The sequence below is a fragment of the Typopeltis vanoorti genome, chromosome 18 (assembly GCF_054136105.1).
Source record: "Typopeltis vanoorti isolate ZY-2024b chromosome 18, IOZ_Tvanoo_1.0, whole genome shotgun sequence".
Classification (NCBI taxonomy): domain Eukaryota; kingdom Metazoa; phylum Arthropoda; class Arachnida; order Uropygi; family Thelyphonidae; genus Typopeltis; species Typopeltis vanoorti.
The window spans coordinates 43602297-43625042 of record NC_143566.1 but is presented as its reverse complement, the minus strand read 5'-3'; the positions used below and the strand labels follow the sequence as shown (position 1 = coordinate 43625042).

General features: G+C 34.8%; 1 protein-coding gene across 2 annotated transcripts in view; it reads left to right on the top strand.

Annotated features, from left to right (window-relative positions):
- Positions 1 to 22746, top strand: part of LOC150096621 (transcription initiation factor TFIID subunit 4B-like) — a 383016-nt gene that overhangs the window by 299994 nt on the left and 60276 nt on the right. For both annotated transcript variants that reach the window (XM_090407990.1, XM_090407989.1), the window contains one exon: positions 12875 to 12931. In XM_090407990.1, coding sequence (XP_090264116.1) covers positions 12875 to 12931 — 57 coding nt within the window. The remainder of the gene's footprint in view (positions 1 to 12874; positions 12932 to 22746) is intronic.

The following is a 22746-nucleotide window of genomic DNA, read 5'->3' as shown; positions in this document are numbered from 1 at the left end:
TATTACAAGAACAGTTTAAAAAATACAAGCTAGAATACTAACAATAGATCGTTAAAATTAGAACACGCCGCGTGATGTTATATCACTAAGTATGAAACGGAATATTTTGAAGTAGAGACATAATTGAATTTGCTATTAAAAAAAAAAAAAATTAATGAGTAATCTTGATTAGACTTTCCCAGATTTTTGATATAGATATACAGTCATTATGATTCAGGTTGGGGCGATGGAGCAGGGCCTCCACGCTTTCCTTGAACAAACGTTCGAACCTATAACAGGATCTATGTAAGAGGCGAGTCCTGGACCAAAGGATGCTGTGGTCAGTTTTAATCCCATGTTGAGCCAATCCAGACTTTTCAGGTTTGTTGTGAAGAATGGATGATTGATGTTCTTGGATTCTTTTTTCAAGAGAACGTCCAGTTTGTCCAAAATAAGAGAGATCACAGTTGCACGGAATTTGATAAACTCCAGGAAGAGATAAAGTTGAGCGTTTGTCTTTAGGAGAAGGAAAATGAGAAGACAATTTGTTAATAGGTGGATATGTAGTTGTTAAATCATATTTCTTTAAAATTCTTGCGATAGGTTCTGAAATACCGGAGATATAAGGAATAGGCACTCGACGTATTGAAACTCTGTTGTTTTGTGGAGGATTATAAGAATTGAGAAGACGTTGAATACTTTTTTCAGAAAAGCCATTGAGTTTCATGTGTTGTTGGATAGTAGAAAGTTCTTTCAGTAGATAATCAAAAGTAGAACAATTAGTTTTGTCTCTTCTGATGAGGCATTTTATAATTCCTGTTTTTTGACATGGATGATGGGCTGATTCTTTAAGAATATAACGACCTGTGAATGTTGGTTTCCTGTATACTGTAGTTGTAAGAATATTTGAAAGTGATCGGATGAGGAGAACGTCTAAAAAAAATGTAAACTTTATGCGAGTTTACGTTTACATAAACGTAAACTTTATGCGAGTTTACGTTTACGTAAACGTAAACTTTATGCGATGATGCAAGGAATTAATACTGTTTAAAAAGGAAGGTAAAGCGTTTTTGCTGTGAGGCCAAATAGTAAATATGTCATCTATATATCTTACTTAAAAAGATGGTTGAGGGAAAATAGATGCGAAGAGGACTTTTTCTAAATGTTCTAAATAAAAGTTGGCTAAAGCCGGAGAAAGAGGACTTCCTATGGCCGTTCCTTCTACTTGGCTATAAAATTTGTTTTGACACACGGAATATCCAGAATGTATTACGAAATCGAATAGTTTTATAATATCTTGAGGAAAGATGTCAGCAAGTAATTTTAAAGTTTCCTTGAGAAGTACATTGGTATATAAGGATTCTATATCAAAACTAACTATAAGATCTGTAGGTTGTAATGAGACATTTTTTAATTTTTCCTTGAACGTTTGTTCAAGGAAAGCGTGGAGGCCTTGCTCCATCGCCCCAACCTGAATCGTAATGACTGTATATCTATATCAAAAATCTGGGAAAGTCTAATCAAGATTACTCATTAATTAATTAATTTTTTTTTAATAGCAAATTCAATTATGTCTCTGCTTCAAAATATTCCGTTTCATACTTAGTGATATAACGTCACGCGGCGTGTTCTAATTTTAATGATCTATTGTTAGTATTCTAGCTTGTATTTTTTAAACTGTTCTTGTAATACCACTGACGATGGTCTGCTATTTCCAGACCGAAATATTTGGTTAAATATCTTTCTTGTGATTACGTGATTATATCATTCAGTAGGGTTTTTTCCGCCAGTTCATCTACCTCAATTCTCACATCAGTAACTACAAAGTCACCACCTGCATGATATATCCTTGCGAAGTGATCATCTATTTCTTCTACTTCTGTAACCTTCCTACCATCATCACTGAGTAAAATTATCTTTCCACGATCGTTCTTTCTCGCTACAAGGGGGGGAAAAAAAGCTTTTAGATTTATTTTGGCCAGTTTAGCTAATTTTCTCTCAAAATCTTCTTTACTTTAACCTTCCTTATCATACTAGTTACCCTTCTTGCTTCTGCTTTATATTGCTCATGAGCATGCTAGTCACCTTTTTGTTTATATTCCTTCCATAATACTTCCTTTTTTTTTTTTTTTTTTTTTGCAGCTCCTGCTTTATATTGCTACTCATCCAGTTAATCCGTACTTGGTTTATCCTCCTGGCCCTGGTTATGTAGCCTGATACTGCCTTGCTCAAACAATCCCTGAACACTTCCCATGCACTCATGACATTCATTCCATGTAGCTTCTTATGCCATGGCACTTCTCCAAGTTGCTTCCAAAGTTTTTCATAATTTCCAGCTTTGTAGTTCCACATAAAACCTTTCTTGACTGAAAATTCCATATGTTGAGCAATCTGCCATAACAAGACTGCATATTCACTTTCCCCAATTGGAGGTAGAGTTGCTGCTGTAGTTCTTGATAGATCTTCTGATACTGTTATCAGATCTAACACTCTGATACTTATGGTACTGTCCATCACTTGCTGTTTCAGAGAATTATCCTTAATATAATAACTATATAAATTCTATTTCCATTTTGCTATGCACCCTTTCCTCCTTCCAGTTTAAATCCCGATAGTTGGTCTCTCATGATAATTGCTTGACCTACACTCACTGCTAATCTGCCGATACATGTCATCCACATCTTGATTCTTCTTGATCACAGGTCTATAGTAGCAACCAGTACTATATTTTGTTGTATTGGCCTCAGTCTCACACCAGACAGCTTCAAATGAACGATTTCCCTCATATCTACAATCTTCCTTAACTTCTATTTTTGTTAGTTGAAGTTCTTCGGCTATCATTAATAATACCCCTCCTCCTGCCCTATTTCCTCTATCTTATCTGAAAATACAATATCCATTACATTCTATCCTTGTAACTTCATCATTCTCTGTCAACCAGGTCTTGCTGATGCAATAACTTTTGGTCAAGTCGAGCTAACTAATGCCAAAAACTCCTTTCCTTTAGTTTCTGATATTTCGAGCATTCGTGTACGTGCATTTTAACATCCCCTTGGGCCCACAGTTACCCTTAAATAATGTCATTATCTGCCCATTCAGATTCGAAACCTGAGAAACTGCAGCCAGCTCTGCACAATCGTTCCTGGTCTCATATATCTCAGGGGTGGCTATTTCCACATATCATTCCTGTGCTTATACTCATTTGTTCCAGGGGTGGCTATTTCCACATAGTCATTCCTGCACTCATACCCATTTGTCCCAGGGGTGGCTAGACACATGCTTCATTGCTTTCCCCCAACTATCTCTAGTTTATTTACCTGATTTTGCACTTCCAAACTCTCACTGACCAGCACTTTCTCCAAGCATCATGCCTACTTTCTCCTATTTTGTGATAAATCATACAGTCTACTGCCCCCCCCCCCCCCCGCTATTCATCTGTTTATGTAGGATGTATTGAAGAGAACAGTTACTCCTGTGCTTTCCATTATATAACCACAGAAACAATGTTCTCTTTCAGAGATGCACTTGTGTAAAATTGATCAGGTTTAATAGGAATACCTTTTCACAACTAGCAAAATTTAATCTTAAAAGAATCAGCCAAACACCTGTCAGCAAAGCAGTGATTTAAGTAATAGATTGTATTCCAAAATACATTATTTTTATTTCCACTCTTTCCAAATCCATGTTTCAACTCTGAATTCCAGGCATCCAAAAAAAAAGTTCACGACAAGACAGAGAGTGGGGTATATTTTGGAGACACTACCACATGGATTCTCATAGCTTTAAATGTGCTCATGTCAGAGTAAAACTTTGATCAAGTTTACATCAATTATGCAACAAGTGCAAATGGTATGGGATAAAATCCAGAAAATGAAATGTAGACATAGAACACATCATTTGTGTGTAACATAAACACAGATAGAAATCTTTCAATCAAAGAGGCACCATAAGTGATCACAGAAAAGGAAAATAACAGAAAAATAGGATTAGCAGGACAAAATGGATAAATAAAAATGTTTAAGGATAAATAAATGCATTCTATTAGCCAATAAAAGATTATACTCAGAAGAAATTCTGAAAAAATAAATAAATCATGATCAGAGAAATAACATGGATGAAACAGAAATCTAATTTCCTGTTTATGTTGAATAAATGTGTAATTAGCCAAAACACTAGCTAGCAATGTACATGGCATCGTTTAACTCTTTTATGGTTCTCAGGTGATCAGATCTGAGACCACAGATAAGTGAGAAGCAATCACAAAATAGTTTGAGGAAAAATAACAGAAAAATAGAATTAACATGATGATATAGAATAAAGCAAAAATGTTTAAGGATAAATAGTGGTATACTATTCGCCAACATGATTCTGCTACTGATGTAGCAGATTCATGTTAAAAATGAAGACATTGAATAAAAACTTAACAACATTAGCATTAAAAACATAATAAAATAAAATAAAAATAGATTTAAGTACTAAAGATTATCTGAGATAGTTTGGTCACTTAAAGTAGTCAAAAAAAGTTACAAAATAATTTTTGTTGCCAGGTTGGCATAAAAAAATTTCCAGAAGAAGACCATGATTTCAATGGATTGATATTGTTAACATTGTCTTATAAGATCCAAATGTACAGACATTGTTGTCTTGAAAAATAATTTGTTAATCTGAAAGTGAGTGGTTAATAGGAAAGTTATATCCTGTACACCTCCAGGTTGGGTTGTTTTGAATTACAGCTGAAGCAACTAAGATTATGGGGCCTGCATATACAAGGGTGGTCTGAGAAGTTCTCGGCCTAACAATGAAAAAAACTAATTTATAATTGAAAAATTTTTATTTTTCAACATAATCTCCCTTAAGACTAGTACATTTATTCCACCAATGCTCAGCGCCATTATCCCATCCCTGTAATGGTTCTCAGTAAGATCTGCAAATTACCCCTCTATAGCTGCAGTCACCTCTTGATTCAAAGAAAAATGCTGACCAACGAGGAAGAGTTTTAGTTTTGGAAGAGATAAAGTCATAGGGAGCCAAATCTGGGGAATAGGGTGGATGTTCCAACAATTCATAGTGCAGATCCCTTAATTTTCCCATTGCCAAAACACCTTTGTGTGTAGGCGCATTGTCCGGATGAAAGATTATTTTTTTTTTCTTCTGAAAACCAGATCTTTTCTCACGAAATTTTTGTCTAGTCTGGTTAAAAGATCCGAATAACATTCCCCGGTTATTGTTTTACCCTTTTCAAGGTAATTAATAAACAAAATGCCTTTAGCATCCTAAAACACCGATGCCATGACCTTTCCTGTTGATCGAACTGACTTTGTCTTCTTTGGCGCTAAACAACCTGTTTCTGTCTACTGTTTTCACTGCTGTTTGGATTCTGGTGTGTAATGGTGAATCCGAATCTTATCCATAGTAATAAATTGATGCACAAAATCAGTTTTATTCTTGTTAAAACGCTCCAAGCACTGTTCAGAATTTTCATGCGAGTGCATTTTTGATCTCCGTGAGCAAACGTGGCATCCATCTTACGCAAAGCTTTTTCATATGCAATTCTTCATACAAAATATATTCACACGTTCTTTTGAAATGCCTATAGTCTCAGCAATTTCATGCACTTTGACTCACCTGTCATCCAATACCATATTGTGCACTTGATCAATGATTTCTGGTGGTGTTACAATTTTTGGACGTCCTTCACGTGGATCATATTCAAGGCTAGTACGGCCACGTTTAAACTCGGCATCCCATTTCTTAATTGTTGAAAACGAAGGAGAAGAGTGCCCATGTTTATGGGCACTCTTCTCCTTTATGAATTTCTTTTGGTGTTAAACCTTCTTTTATAAAGAATTTTATAACTGCACGATACTCAATTTTATCCATTTCAAGGGATACAGACAACACTTTTGCTTCAGACAGCTGTATAAAACAAACTACTTGATAGAATGACTTGCAATTTTACATGGATGTTTAACAGACTCAAAAATACCAACCTCCTAGTCTCTGTCACTTTGGTTCCAATTCAGACATCTTTATAGGAAAACTTAAGCATCTAGTGGAAAAGCAAATCCTGATGCCTCAGTCTGAAACTGATTAACTCTTTTCTAGTCACGAAGAGAAAAAAAATGCTGAGTGAATCCTAAGTAATCACCATGCCAATCTGATAGCACAATATGTGATTCACCATCCCTTGTATAGGTTGCTTGCTTATATTTGCATCCAGTTGTGATACTACTTGACAGCAGATTGATGTACTCCCTCCTTAAGGGTACATCACTTTTTCTTCCTCCAAATTTTGAATTATTTTAAATATATTTTTAAATGTTTAACTTTCATTGCAATTTAGATTTAATATTATTAAGCAAGCAACAATTAGTCACTTCCATGCTGTTGCATTTGGGGAGTAAAACTGCTGATAAATTTTGAGATTTTGAATCCTTGGTAGAACCAAACAATATTTTCTAAGCCTTTTCAAGTCTAGTTGAAAAGGCTTATCTCAGAAAGCAGAGTCCCATCCCTCCAGTTAAACAAACTGGCTGATAATCATATGTGTTCAAGGAACGTAATACAGTTGATCCTTGAACAACAGGGATTAGGGATGCTGACCCAAGTGTTGTTTGAAAATTTACATATAACTTTTGACTCCTCAAAAACTTAACTACTAATAGTCTACTGTTGACTGGAAGCCTTACAATAATATCAACAGTCATTTAACACATATTTTGTAAGTTGTATGTGTTACATACTGTATTCTTACAATAAAGTAAGCTAGAGAAAAGAAAATGTTATTATACATTAACAGTACTGTACTGTATTTATCGATATCATAAGTTTACGTCATCTGTTTACAACAGTGCTTCCCAAGCTTCTGGATGTCAGGATCCCCTTTGGAAAAATTAAAATATTTCACGCCCCCCTCGAAAAAAATCGTAATATAGACATATATTATTATAATATTTATTGTATTTATATTCAATACAAAACATACACAGCGAATATTACAAAAATCAAATGCAAATATTACATTTTTAGCATCTTACATACACATACACATTTGACATGGCACATTATCTCATATTTTTATATAGATAGATTGTTATTGTGCATTTGCAGTACAAGCACATGAAATGTAAAACGATTAGTAATATAGAAAGAATTAAAAACATAAAAGAAGTTTAATAACAATTTAATGTGATGGATGTGTTTCAATACTGCTACACCAATATCAGGTGAAATATTTGTAATTGCAATTCTTAGATATCTTCTTTGAAATGAAACTTATATGAATAAGGAGATATTTACTAATATTCATTAAGCGCAGGAAGCAAAATTTGTGAACCCGCACCAATGTGTGATTTTTTCCATTAAAATATAAAAAATAACAAAAAAGAAATAATAAATCATAAAAATTAAATACGTTACTTTTAAGATAAAAAAATCTACTTAGTCTTAAAAGATTTTAAATTTGTTTTCATTAGTTCACAGCTCCCCTCAACAAAACCTACGGTCCCCAAGGGGGCCGCGGCCCACAGTTTGGGAAGTGCTGGTTTACAAGATGAATCGTCTGTCTCTCAGGACCTATATTAATATTGTCTTATGTGATACAAAACACTGCATGTGTTTTACATATTACTAACATAAGACATCAAAAATGAAAAGATAATGTGAAAAAGAAATTCATATTTATTTATTTACAACAATTCATGCATTGATAACAAAGAAGCAGCAATATGATTGCTTAATGGTAGCCTAGCCTATACATGAATGAATTCATCATTATAAAATTTTTATTTTATACTAATTAATTAAATGTAACAACTGTAATTTTAACAAATGGGGCTATGTGCTGTCTGCAAGTGCTTCTTCTCTTCTTGAGTATTCTGCAATTCAGCAGGTTCTTCTTTTAGTAGTAGAAACTTTCCTTTCACTCTCTTCTGTTCTGAGCCTTCTCTTTCGAGGTTGTGTACCTGTTTCCATTCAGCATGTCATCTAGCATTGTTTTCCTTACTCTTCCTCTGGAAAAGACCAAATGACATTTTTGGTTTTTTCCAGAGGAAAAAGACCAAATGGGTCTTTTTCCGTCTATTTTTCCTTCGATGGCATCTCTGATGATTCCATTCCTTCTCAGAATATGTCCGATCCAGTTCCCCTTGCTTCTTTTTATCCTCCTTAACAGACTTCTACTCTTTTTAAGACCTCTTCATTAGTTATTTTATCTGTCCATTTGATTTTTTCCATCCTTCTCCAAATCCACATCTCAAAGCTTTCCAAAATCTTAATTTCTTCTTTCTTCTCTCCAAGTTTCAGCTGCATAGAGAGCAACACTCCATACATAAAATTTTATTAGTCTTTTCTTTAGGTTTCTATCCATTTTACTTCTGAATAAATTCCATTTTCTATTAAAGGCATCTCTTCCCATCGCTATTCTTGTTTTTATGTCACTTTTACATCTTCCATCACTGCTAATAACACTTCCTAGATATTTAAGTCTTTACTTGATTCAATTTTTCCACATTTATTCTGATATCCATATTTGCCTCTTTCCTTGCTATTTTCATTACCTTTGTTTTTCTGATGTTAATTTTCATTCCATAATTGATACAGGATTCCAGTAATCTGTAGTCTGTAGATGTTGTAGTCCTGTTTCAGTATTTGATAGTAATGCTTTGTAATCTGTGTATCTTATTGCAAATATCTGTCTACCTCCAATCTTTATTCCTTCTTTTGAATTCTCCAGTGCTTCTTTTAACATTGCTTCGGAATACATGTTAAACAAAATTGTTGACAGAGAACAGCTTTGTCTTACTCCTCATCCAATGATACTTGATTCTGTTGTACCATATATGTCTCTCACCATGGCAGTTTGTCCCATATATAGTGAAATAATTAGCCTTCTGTCTTTACTATTCTTGTATCACAATCTATACCAATCTTTTCCATTACTTCCGCCATCTTATCCCATTTTACAAAGTCAAAAGCTTTTTCAAAATCTATATAACAGATATCATCATCATCAAATTCCTGCCATGTACCCTCAAGGGGTGTAAAGGATATGATAGTACTACATGAAAAAATTTACATCATTATTAATTTCCTATCTACAATTGTCCTCCAAATCAGTCTGTTACTTGTCAAGACTCCAACATTATCAGATCTTATATTTCTATCGTCTAAGGCACTTTGTACCATATCAATCCACCTATATCTTGGTTTTCCTCTGGGTCGTTTTGCTGCCAACCTGGCAGAGAACACTTGTTTTGCTAATCTTTCCTCGCCCATTCTGTTTAAGTGACCATACCACCTGAGATTAGCTCTGCTAACGCATTCCTGGATGCTGACAATGTCAATGTATATAACAGATACTAACTTCTTTATTCACTTCCAGACTTCTTTCACTTACTATTCTTAACAGTCCAATTGCATCTCTTGTTCCCCTACCCCTCCTGAAACCAAACTGATCTTCTCAAAGAAATTCTTCCACTTTAGATGCAATTCTTCGTGTTAAGATTCTCATAAGTATATTTGATGTATGGAAAATGAGGCTTATTGTTCTAAAATCCTTGCAGTTCACTGCATTACTTTTCTTTGGTATAGGTATAAATATTAAGGTCATAAAATCTTTTGGTAGTTCTCCTTTGTTATAAATTAAATTTATTATTTTGGTTATGTCTTCAGTTCCTTTCTTCTGAAGTTGTTTCAGGAATTCTGCAGGTATTTCATCTATTCTTTCTGCCTTTCCACATTTTAGTTCCTTAATGACCATTTCTACTTCTGTCTTCAAAATCTCTGGGCCCAGATCATCTTCATTTACCTTCTTTATATCTTCTAATGGCAACTCATTTGGTCTATTTTCCTTGTCATATAGATCTTCAATGTATTCCTTCCATCTCATTAGGATTTTATCTTCTTCCGTTATGATTTCTCCATTCTTATTTTCTGTGCCCCTAGGTCGAATTCTATTTCTCTTGTGATTCATGCTTCTTGCTTTTTCATATAAAAGACCATACCTTCCCACTCTCTCATAATTTTCTATTTCTTCACATTATTTTTTTAGCCAATCTTCTCTACATCTTTCTGCTTCCCTTCTCAATTTGTCATTCAGGGTTCTATATTGTATTTTCCCTTCTGGGGGTGTCTTTTATTTTTCCAGTTTCTTCTTTCTTCCATTAGAGAAATCATCTCATTAGGTATCCAAGATTTTTTTTTATTCTTTTAGCTCTTGCATATTCAATTTCTTCTTCTGCAATCTTTTTTATTTTATCTTTAACTTGTTCCCATTTCTTTTCTGGATCTTCAGTTTTGACAAAACTTGTTTCCTCTTAATTCTTTCTCCAATCTATTTCCAAATTCCTTGGTATTTTTAATTTCTCTAAGTTCCATTTTTTCCTTTTCATAGCTTCTTTTATTTTCTTTAGTTTCACATTTATTTCTATGAATAGTCAGTTGTGATCAGAGTAAATATCAGCTCCAGGATATGTGCATGCATTTTTTACACTATTCTTGTATCTTTGCTTTACTATAATGTAATCTATTTGATACCTTTCCATATCTCCCCGTTTTTTCCATGTGTATAGTCTTCTCTTAGATTTTTTTTAAACCAAGTATTCGTAATTATTAGCTTATTTTCTTTACAGAATTCCACTAACCTTTTCCCTCTCTCATTTCTATTACCTAGTCCATATCTTCCTACTACACTCCCATCCTCTTCTTCTCCTACAACTCTATTCCAATCTCCCATTATAATCATATAGTCTTTTCTTTTTTCTTCCTTAATTAGTTCTTGTAATTGTTCGTACATTTCCTCATCTGAATGGTCACTACCTGCATTATTGTTATGGCCACTAGTTCTGCCTTCAATTTTACCACCATAATCCTGTCATTCAGACAGTTTATGCTAATGATGCTCTTTGCTGTTCTTTTATTAAAAACATGTGCAACTTCTTTTTTCCTTTTTATCTCCACCTGAGTAAATTACTCTTATTTCGTCACTATAAAAATCACCTATTCCTTCATCTGACTTCACAGAGCCCTATGATATCAATTTTTCCTTTGTCCATTTCTTGTTTGAGATTTTCCAATTTTCCACATCTGTTCATTGTTCTCACGTTCCATGTTGCAATTTTGATTCTCTGGCGATCTTTCATTTTCAGTTTGTTTATAGCTTGTTTTAAGTCACTTTTAGAGGTTTCATTGGGAGGAACATCAGCCCTTGAAGCATCCTTATTTCCTGATATTGTATCCATTCCAATGTGCACCTTCTTTTCCTCTGTGCCAAGAGACACCACCTTGGTTTGCCAGGCTGGTAGCTGCCCCCTTATAAGTTCTATTCATTGCTACTAAAATTTTCTAGGGATATTAGTGGAGTGGTTTCCCGTTGCCTTCTCCACCGCAGTGCTCCAGCAAGTACTAGTAGAGCTGCTGCCCTCTACCAGCTAGAGTATAAGTTGAGACAAGGAAAGACACCCTCAGGCTTTGAGTACTCTAATACCCTCGGGGTCGAAGTAAGCAAGAGTCAGCCAAGTGAGGCCATATTGGAAAGAATATAGAAGGAACCTGACACAAGTATGTGGAAGCATTGTCAGGCTCAGCTCGGGACCTCATGGCCGCTAACCAGGTACTCCCAAGATGGGAGCCCCTGGGGATTGCAAGTGCTTATGGACGTAAATTTTGATAAATTTTATGTTTTATAATAGATTTGTGTATATTTTATACATTCATGACATACTTAATTTTTTCAATATTTCTTGGCTATGCGGTTAGTCTGAGAGTTTTTTTTTTTTTCAAATATTTTTTCAAATTTCAAATATCAAATTGAAAACATCCACGCATAAGTGGACCCACACAGCTCAAACCTGTGTTGTTCAAGGGTCAGCTGTACACTTATCTGTAATCTCTGTTACATCTATCTTAATTATAAACACTTCAACAAAAGAATACTATTGTGGTTTACAAACTCTTGCATTGGTTATTTCAAAGTAGCTGGTTGATTTTAAATGCTTTAAAAATATTTTATGTATTTCTGTAAGTTCAGATGTAATTCTCTATTTCTTAGTCCCTATGGTAATTATGAGTTTTGATTATCATTAGCTATAGCCTGGATTTGTGAAAAGTGAGAGGGGGATCCATGCTGTCCAACTTTGGATCCTCTGCTCACACACAAATAATAAGTAAATAATTTCTGCCAGTTGCTACAAGGAATGCATGCAGTAAAAATATAATTTTGGGCTTCTAAAAGTTAGGACCATCTTAATGGCTTACTGTTCCTCTAGATTCTATTACCAAGGGGGATTTAGGCAAGAATTTTTCTTTGGTGGTTTGGACACATCATAAAACACCCTGTAGATCACATGATGCAGAAGGTAATGGAAATGTATACTGAACCAAGAAGACTTAGTAGACCTCATTTAACCCTTTAAAAAAAGACCTTCAAATTTCCCATTTGGAGATATCGACAACCAAGCACAGAGTATGCTGGTGATTACAGACTAGGAGAGCCAATCCCAAGTGAAATGAGATAATGACAAAGAAGAAAGACAGGCATTGATTTTTCTGAACACGGGAAAGGAATCTTTTTTTTTTTTTATGAAAAATCATATGCAAATTTGAATTATCTACCACTGTATTGTTATCTATCACTAATGAAGCACATGTGATAGTGACAGAATTCTCACAGTTACCGATAAATTATAATTCTGGCAACATTTTCAGCAAGCAGTTTCCCTTTATTTGGTGGTGGGTAGAAAGCTTATTTTTTTATTTTTGAATCCCCTCCCTTTACACCACTGGGATAAAATTACCAGTAGTGGAGATATGCCATGCTTTCATATTACTGTACTGGCAATAATGTATTTTTATCATGATAATCTTTTTTCATTTTTTTTTTTTTTTTTTTTTCCAGAGTCGTTCAAAAATGGAAGATCCTGAACAATTGAAACTGAAACAGAAAGCAAAAGAAGTAAGTTTCCATTGAATATTTTGTGTAAAATATTGGCATGAATAAATTTGAGAAAACAAAATCTAATTAAATGTTTATAGCGTGATAAAGTTTAGATGGGTGATGTCAGCAAAAAAATTGCTTCTTTGAATAAATAAATTTTAAAAAAATGCATGTTCCTGGCACATTCAAACAATGTTCTATGCAAAACATCTCTGTAGAATTAAATTTTTTTTTTTTTTTTTTTAATGAAGAAGAAAGAAAGAATTTTATGATTATATAAAGAAATCTGTGGAGAATTCACGACTATATAAACACACATAAAACCACAGAAATAGGTTTTTTAATACATAAATATTTCGACCTAAGTGTCTTAGGACATTGTCAGTATGGTTGAGAACAATACTAAGAATAACATACAGGTATGGCGCATGAATACAATGGAATCCAAATGCGTGCAGCAGCGCTTTCTAGCGTTTAAAAAAAAAAAAAAAAAAAAAAAAAAAAAATTAGATTATTTAGATTAAATTAAAATTAAATTATTTTACACAATTTTGTATGACAATTTCCCATACTTTAGGAATGGCAAGAACATCATTGCAGTTTAGATTGGGTCTGTGAAGTAGGGCTTCAGCAAGTTTGTATGAAGATCTGTGCAGAAGTTTGGTCTTTTCCCAGTGGATCCTATGGTTTGGGTTTTTTCAACTCCGTGTTGGGAGAGGCCGGATTTCTGCAACTTAATGAGACAGATGTGATCTTGATGTTCAGAGATGCATTTAAGAACAGATCTGCCTGTCTGCCCATAGTACGACAGTTTACAGGCACATGGTACCTCGTAACAGAGGTGGGAGTTTTTTTTTTTTTTTAATGCTAGAAAGTGCTGCTGCATGCATTTGGATTCCATTGTATTCGTGAGCCCTATCTGTATGTTATTGCTAGTATTATTTTCAACTGTTCTGACGATGTCCTAAGTCACTTAAATCGAAATATTTACATATTAAAAAGACCTATTACTGTGGTTTTACGTGTGTTTATTTAGTAAAGAATTTTATGTTGGAAGTTTTTTCACTTGGTTATGCTATAAATTAAAGATACCAAGAAATTTTATACTTGGTTTAATCCTTTTTCCAAGTGTAAGCAAACAAAGTTTGCACCTGAAGTATTTTCAGGACTGGGACAACTCGTGGTAAAGGTGGTATGACTTCATATCACTTGCCTTAGTATCCCATAATGCAAGGCACATCTCCTTGTGGACATGTATAATGCTATGCATTATGGGAAGATTCGCTACCCAGACTGGTTTCGACCTTTATTGAGGTGAAAAGGTAAAGGGTTGCTCATCATCGGCCTAGAGTAGTTAGTATAGGGGTGCAAGAGAGCCTAATAGTATTAGGAGGAAAAAAAAAAAACAAATAGATAGCATGAGAGGGAAAAGGCTTCAGCCTTTTTATATCATCATATAGTCAAAGGCTATCGGTTTTCCTTTTTCACCAATCTCATATAGATGAACAACCTAAAGACCAATTGAAACTAAAGGGCCAAGATGACTGATACCCAGGTAGTTATCCCCATCTGGGTTATAACCACCTTGAGTTGGCCTTCTCTGCCTGAGATTGCTCCCCAGTCATCCCTGATTGACTATAAGACTACATTGAATTTAGAGGATGGAACTATTTAAAAAACCTCTCATAGCAAGAATAGACAGAATTTTATCTCCCCCTGGTGAATATTGTATAATGTGGGTGGTCTACACCATCTAGCGATAAATTTGGTATCTCCTACGATGCTTCTTTCTAAATACAAAAAACGTCTGACTGAACATTAAAATTTCCACAATACAATATTATAAAGCATTTGGATGTCGTATTGCTAGTTTTCAAATCCATGTTTTTTTCTAAACTTCCATAAATGGTATTTTAATTCATTAATTATAAAAATCAAAATTCTCTTCCCATTGCTGACAGGTGGTGGGTATTGTAAAAAAAATAACCTGTTCTGTTGTAAATAGTGGAATGCCAACACATTACATAATCTGTTCCAAATACGCAGAGCAAAAGAACAGCTATAGAATGCATGTTCTGCTGTTTCCAATTGGTAACAGATGTCACAGATTGCCTCTCCAATGTTAAAGTATCTCCATTTGATGGAATTGACTGGAAGGTGGCCATATGTAATTCTATAAGCAACATCCTTCCTCTTAGGGTACCTTTGGAACTTCATCAAGTTAAGAAACAAAATATTGTTGTCAGTACTGATCTGTGGAACTTCGCAGTGAAAGAGTTAAAGATTTCTTTATACCAAATTTTACTTATTTCTAATCGAAAGAATGTCAATTCCGGGGTGTTTTAGCACTCTTGGAGTTAAGCATAGTGTTGTAGTATTCAGGAAAAATCTCAGCTTTTGGACCTTCATAATCATTAACTCCAAACAGGGGAAGATGAAAACCCAGATCGTACCGGAGAAGGCGTGCACATGTGTGATTAGTTTGCAATATTTTATAGATTTTTGAAGCTGTATTGCTTAAATAGCAGAATTTTAAGACTGGAAGTCCAAATCCTCCATGCTTCATTGATAGTTGAAGAAATTCCATTTTAACTTCTTGGTATTGGCTGAACCAAAAAAATTGCAGAGGTTTACTATATACTATATTTGCTGGCATATAAGACGCACTTTTTTCTTTGAAAACAGGTCTGAAAAACAGGTTGCATCTTATACGCCGATACTCAGTTTTTTATTACTTTCATTTCTGGAAATTTTCTCTGTTCCGAGTTACGTAGAGTTATGTAGATTCCAAGCGCACAAAAAGTGTTACTGTTAAAATTTCGGGGCACAAAAAACTCACTACATGGTTGGTTGTTTTATTCTGTTGTGTTGATGGGACAAAATTGTCGCCACTATTGATTTTTAAAAGGAAGACGCTACCCAAAGAAAAACTGCTTAAAGGAGTGTTTGTACATGAGTAGTGTTTGTACATGACAAAATTTCGTGCCGGCTGGGGCATCGCCCGGTTAAACAAGGGGCCCCTGTTGTTTTCGCCAGGGAACCAGGGCGAACAGCGAAAAGTCAGCTACTGGAACAAATCTGAAAACAAACCCCAACTCAACATCACCAGAGTTAAAGATCGGTACTATCAACATAAGAAGCCTGAATGGCAAAGAAATGGAGCTAGCTGAGGAATTAGATAAGTACCAGATCGACATAATAGGAGTGATTGAAACAAAAAAAAAGACAAAACCTGGTGAGATCTTTCTGATCAATAAATACAAAATGTTATATTCAGGCAATCACAATCAAGGAAAAGAAGGAGTAGCCATAGCATTCAATACAAAATACGAGGCTAATCTTCTTGAATGGCAGGCAGTCTCAAGTAGAGTAATGTGGGCAAATATGAGAATGGGGAACTGTACAATGAGACTTATTTGTGCCTATGGTCCCACAGAAGGCTCTACTAAGGTAGAAGTGGAGGAATTTTTTGAGGCTTTAGAAAAAGCAACTGACACAATGAAAAAGGAAAAGTTGGTCCTTGTTGGGGATCTAAATAGCAGAGTAGGAAATGATTGTGAGATATACAAAAATATTTTGGGAAAACTTGGAGAAAAGAGCAAAGCTAATAATAATGACAAATATCTGTTGGATTTCTGCTCAGGACATGGACTGGTTATTACTAACACCATGTTCCAACATAAAAATGTGCACAAATTCACATGGAGAGAAGAGGCAAGGAATAAGAAAAGTCACTTTGACTATGTTGTTGTTGATGGTGATGTTTTCTCCCTGGTGCAGGACACTAGAGTGTACAGAGGATTTGAAATTGGAAGTGATCACTATTTAGTCTTGAGCAGGATAAAATTGAATTTCATATTGAAAAGAATAACATGTAAGAAAGTTTTAAAGCGAATAAAAGATGAGCAGCTCTCAGATGTGAATTGTAGACTAAAATACACAAAGATTATTGAAGAAAGAATGAAAGAGTTTGAGAACAGGAATCAAACCATGGAGATTCAGTGGCAAACTCTGAAGGAAACATTGATTGATATTGCTAGAGAGGCATGTGGTGAGGTTGTCTGCAAGGATAAAAAAATCTGAACCCCCCTGGTGGACACAGGAAGATAAAGAGGCAGTGAAGGAAAAGAAGAAAGCATATCAAAAGTTCCTGTCAAATAAGTCAGCTTGTTCTCTTAGAGAATACAGGGACAAATGCAAAAATGCTAAACAGTGTGTAAAACTGGCTAAACAAAAGTCATGGGAGTACTTTGGCAAGAATATAGAAAATAAATATCAAGAAGGTGGCAAAATATTCTGGAGGTTGTTGAAGAAGCTTAGGAATGGAGGAAAGAGTGCTGTAAAAGGAGTTAGAGATGATAAAGGTGACATGAAAACCGGAGAAAAAGATATCCTTGAAGTGTGGAGTATTACTTTGAAAAACTGCTAAATGAAACAAGCAGTGATGACAGCGCAGTGGTAAAAAACACTGACCAGGCATGCAGTCAGGAATACATATCCATACTTGAAGTAGAAAAAGCCATCAAAGGCTTGAAATGTGGAAAGGCAGCAGGAGTAGATGATGTTCGGCCAGAAATGCTGAAGTATGGTGGTATAAGAGTCTTACAGTGGCTGCACTGCATAGTTCAGAAAACCTGGACAGAGGGACGAATTCCCGATGATTGGAGGAGAGCTCTCATAGTACCCATATATAAAATGGGAAATAAAACTGAATGTGAGAATTACAGAGGTATTTCCCTACTGAGTGTTCCTGTCAAGATCTATACAAGTATACTTGAGAAACGGTTGAGAAGAATTGTGGAAGAAAAGCTTGGTGAAGAACAAGCTGGATTCAGGCCAAATAGAGTTTGTCAGCATCAGATTTTCACTTTACGACAAATAGTCGAGAAAGCATGGGAATATAACAGAGATCTGTATTTAAGTTTTATCGATTTGGAAAAGGCATATGACAAGGTGCCAAGAGAGAAGCTATTCAATACGCTACAGTTACAAGCAATACTTAGTCTTTATTTGAGTTGTAAGTCAGCAGTTAGAATTGAAGGAAGTACAGGAAGATGGTTTAATGTTAAATCTGGTGTGAGAGAAGGATGTACATTATCCCCTCTGTTATTCATTATCTATATGGATCACATTATGAAGGAAAGTGGTATTAAACATGATATCAAAATTGGAGATGTTAATGTCAGCTCTTTGCTTTATGCGGATGATGTTATACTTCTAAATAAATCTGCTACAAGTCTGCAAGATTCTCTGACTAAATTGAATAGCTGTTGTAATAGATATGGCATGAAGGTCAGCAATAAAAAGACAAAGGCAATGAAAATAGGCAGAATCATTGAAAATGTCAACTGTGTTGTGAATGGAGAACCTGTGGAACAAGTGAAACATTTCAGCTACTTAGGCACGATTTTTACTGAAGATGGTAAATTAAATATAGAAATAGACAACAGAATCAGCAAAGCTGGTATGGTAGGAAGTCATTTGAATAAATTCATATGGAATAAGAGAGAAATTAGTCAGAACACTAAATTAGCTGTATACAAGACAGCGTTCAAACCAGTTTTAACTTATGGATCTGAGAGCTGGGTGAGAAGTAAAACACTTGAACAAAGACTAGAGACCGCTGATATGAGAGTCCTGAGAAAGATTATAGGCGTGAACAGATGGCATCAATGGCAATATCATATTAAAACGAGGATATTAGGAAAGAACTTGACATTGTCAACATCCAAGAATGTGTTAGCAGAGCTAATCTCAGGTGGTATGGTCACTTAAACAGAATGGGCGAAGAAAGATTAGCAAAACAATTGTTCTCTGCCAGGTTGGTAGGAAAACGACCCAGAGGAAGACCAAGATATAGGTGGATTGATACGGTACAAAGTGCCTTAGACGATAGAAATATAAGATATGATAATGTTGAAGCTTTGACAAGTAACAGACTGATTTGGAGGAAAATTGTAGATAGGAAGTTAGTAATGATGTAATTTTTTTCATGTAGTACTATCATATCCTGTACACCCCTTGAGGGTACATGGCGGGAATTTGATGATGATGATGATTGTACATGTTCATGCAAAAGACTGGATGGATGGAGGAGGGATGCTGTGAAAACTGAGACAGTGGTTAAATCATTTAAGGAATGTGGCATTGGTAATGCACTGGTTGGTATAGAGAACAATTTGTTGTATGTGGACTCAGATTCTGATTTAGAAGAGGTTTCAGATGTCTCTTCCTTTAGCTCTGGAGATGAATTTCTGGGTTTTGATGAAGAAGATTAAAAGGTAGGTAATCTTTTCTTGTTAGATTAGATATTTGTTGAAAGTAGACCTACTTATTACTTTATATTTGAAATACTGTAAATTCATTATAATATTCAGTGATAAGGTTTTTTTCCTAAAAAATGTGTACAAAAAAGGGGGTGTCTTATATGCCAGCAAATACGATAATTGCTTTTCTTCAGCTTCTGTGATGTCTGTAATATTTATTATGTGCAACTGAACAGGAAAGATTATGGTTTTGAGTACTATGGTTTTAGAAGAAAAGGAGAGTGGCCCTATTTTCCAGTGTTCTAACATTTCTAAGTTCTTGGACTGGTAATATGGAGTAAGTGGAGAAGGGAATTCAGAGTATAATGAGGGGTTCTTTCTTTGGGGTTAGTCCAAAAGGAATGCTCCAACATTCCACTTTCCATAAACTTTTAATTTTGTCTTGTCTGCATTAATAATTAAACTGCTGCTTTTGCTGAATTTTTCCAAAATACCAAAAAATATATATATGGAATCATTATCCTTCAAAGTTCCAACTACATCATTGCATATGCCATTACCTTATTTTTCTTTTTAGTTGAAGGGGGGCAAGAATAAGAACTCCTACTCCAGCCCTGTTAAATCTTCCAAAGCTCCGATAAGAAAGAAGTGGATATCTATCTGTTAAGCAATTGTGTAACCTGCTTCTTGTAAATGGTTTTCCAATTTTTTTCAGTTGCTTTCCATTTCATGCCTATCATTTTTGATTTTGAAGCTAGTTATTTTCTTTTCATGTAGATGATAACTGTACTGAGAAAACTTTTAATCAGTAAACTTTATTATATTTTCTTTAACCCCTTAATGCACTCAACTGACTTAACTCGTGTCCAAGAAACTGAATTTTTTCCGCGCACCCGAGTTAATACGTGTGACCATGAATTTTGGTTTCACATATAAACACATATAAATACACGCTAGACAATTTTGTGCCTATTTCCTTTCAGCCGAGAAAAGTTGCCACCGGCATGTATCAGCTATTTCATTTGCATTACACGCTAGACAATTTTGTGCCTATTTCCTTTCAACCGAGAAAAGTTACCAACGGAGTGTATCAGCTATTTCGTTTGCATTTGCACATTTTTTGTCCACTATTGCCTGCTGCATCATCACCTGTGAATGTCAATTCTTTGTTTTGCAATTGTGCATTTGTTCACTAGAGTGCCGTTTACATCGAGGCCTTTTATATTTTATAACATTTGTTTGATATTTATTTTTACGTTATATTTATTACCCTATCATGGATAGTGATCAAGACTGGTTATTTAGTTCAGAAGATGAAACTTTAGAATACAGTGGCAGTGATTCAGAAGTTGATGCTATTTCAGAGGATGAAAGTACTGATGATGAAACTCTTGCTTTAGCCCGACAATGGTATCCAATACAACAAGATGCTCATCCACCTCCACCATTCGCTTTCACAGAAGCTCCCGGTATAAAAAATATTGATGTTGGCGATCGATTATAACTGCCTAAATTTCTTTGAGCTTTTTTTGATGATCAATTGATTCAATGTGTTGTGGATGAAACAAATAGATATGCAAGGAGTCATACCCGTGGTAAAGAAAAGACTTCTTGGTATGACACAAATCCAAATGAAATCAGAGTATTTTTGGCTGTTGTACTTTTGCAAAGTATAGTAAGAAAACCAGAATACCATCATTATTGGACAAAAAATCCATTATTATATACATCATTTTTTCCGGATTGTATGAGCGGGAAAAATGCTTCGAGGCCATAAAACAATTTCTACATTTTTCAAATAATGATGAATTTGATCCAGCAAATCAACCTTGCCCAAAACTCAACAAAATCTGGCCAATTTATGAAGATTTGAATAGAAAATTTGGCAATTCGATTACGCCAGAGAAATTGATGACTATTGACGAACGTTTATTGCTTTATAAAGGTCGTCTGGGATGGGTGCAATATATTTCTCTCAAAAGGGCCAGATTCTGCATAAAAACATACTTATTATGTGAATCACAAAGTGGATATGTCTATAATTTTATAATCTATACTGGCAAGAATACCATCCTGGACAGAGATTTTAGCAATCTTCCAATGTCTTCGCAAGTAGTGATGACTTGCTGAGACATTGATGGAACCTTTATTGAATAAAGGTTATATTTTGACTATGGACAATTTCTATAATTCACCTGGATTAGTGGATCTATTGATAAAAAATAAGACTGATGTTTATGGAACATTACGCATATCACAAAAAGAAGTACCCAGCAAACTGAAGAATAAAAAATTGAAAACTGGAGAAGTAATTGGTTTTCAGAGAGGGAAATTGTGTGTGATGAAATGGAAGGACAAGAAGGATATCTCCCTTATCTCTACCATTCACACTACATCAGTGGTAGATATAGAGACGCGCAAAGGAAGAATAAAAAACCACAACTTGTGTTGGATTACAATCATACCATGGGTGGTGTTGATCGCATTGATCAACACCTGTCTTCGTATGTTGTACCCAGAAAGAGAGGCAAGAAGTATTATAAAAAGATTTTCTTTCATCTCTTAGACCTGGCACTGTGGAATGCTTTCGTGCTTTACCAAAAATCTAGCGGTAAGATGGATTCACTTGATTTTCGCCTCAAAGTAATCAAACTCTCCATTGAAAAATATAAAACTACAAGCATTTCAAGAAGTGTGCGTCCATCAAATATCCCAACACCACTGAGATTATCTGCACAACATTTTCCATCTTTCATACCACCAACAGAAAAGAAAGAAAATCCAACTCGCCAGTGTTTCCTCTGCTCAAGAAAAAGGAATGAACACAATAAAAGGGTTTACAAAGAAACAAGATATATGTGTACTGACTGTGACGTTCCTCTTTGTGCCATCCTTTGAAATTCTAAAATGTAAATTTTAGAATTTACCACACAGTGGTAAATTTTGACTAAAACATTATTTTCAAAATTTTTTGTTGCCTGAGTTAACTCGGTTTAGCAAAGTAGATGCAGTTTAGTTAACCTTTTTTTGCAAAAAGACATTTTTTGTGTTTTTTTCCAAGATTTGTTAATGTTCTTTTGTGTATGAAGAAATAAAGAATAAAAAAATTGGCGGAAAAACGTCTTCTGATTTTTAATTGGTAAGTTCAAGGGTTAATTGTATCTCTTGCTTTCTTTTTATTAGCATGAGTTGGTTCTTCATAATCCATAAACTCTTCTGAGCCTGAAGAGTTTTCATTTGATGATCCACAGTCTTTTCCATTCGACCTTTATTGAGGTCTCTTCAGTGGATGCCAGAACCAGAGGTGATAGTAGGGTTGAATTAATGCAGAAGTCATATTTCCATGTACGAGTTGCATGCAAAATGGTGTCACACCTGATTATTAAATTATTCTGGATTAGTGAAAAGTTGTTGGAAGTTTTTTCACTTTTTCAATATGCTATAAATTAAAGATACCAAGAAATTGTATACAGGTAACCCTTGTATAACGGATGTTAGGTTCCACAAAAATGCCGCATTATATAAATCGCGTTATGCGAGACTCAGATCACATAGAAAAAGTAGGGT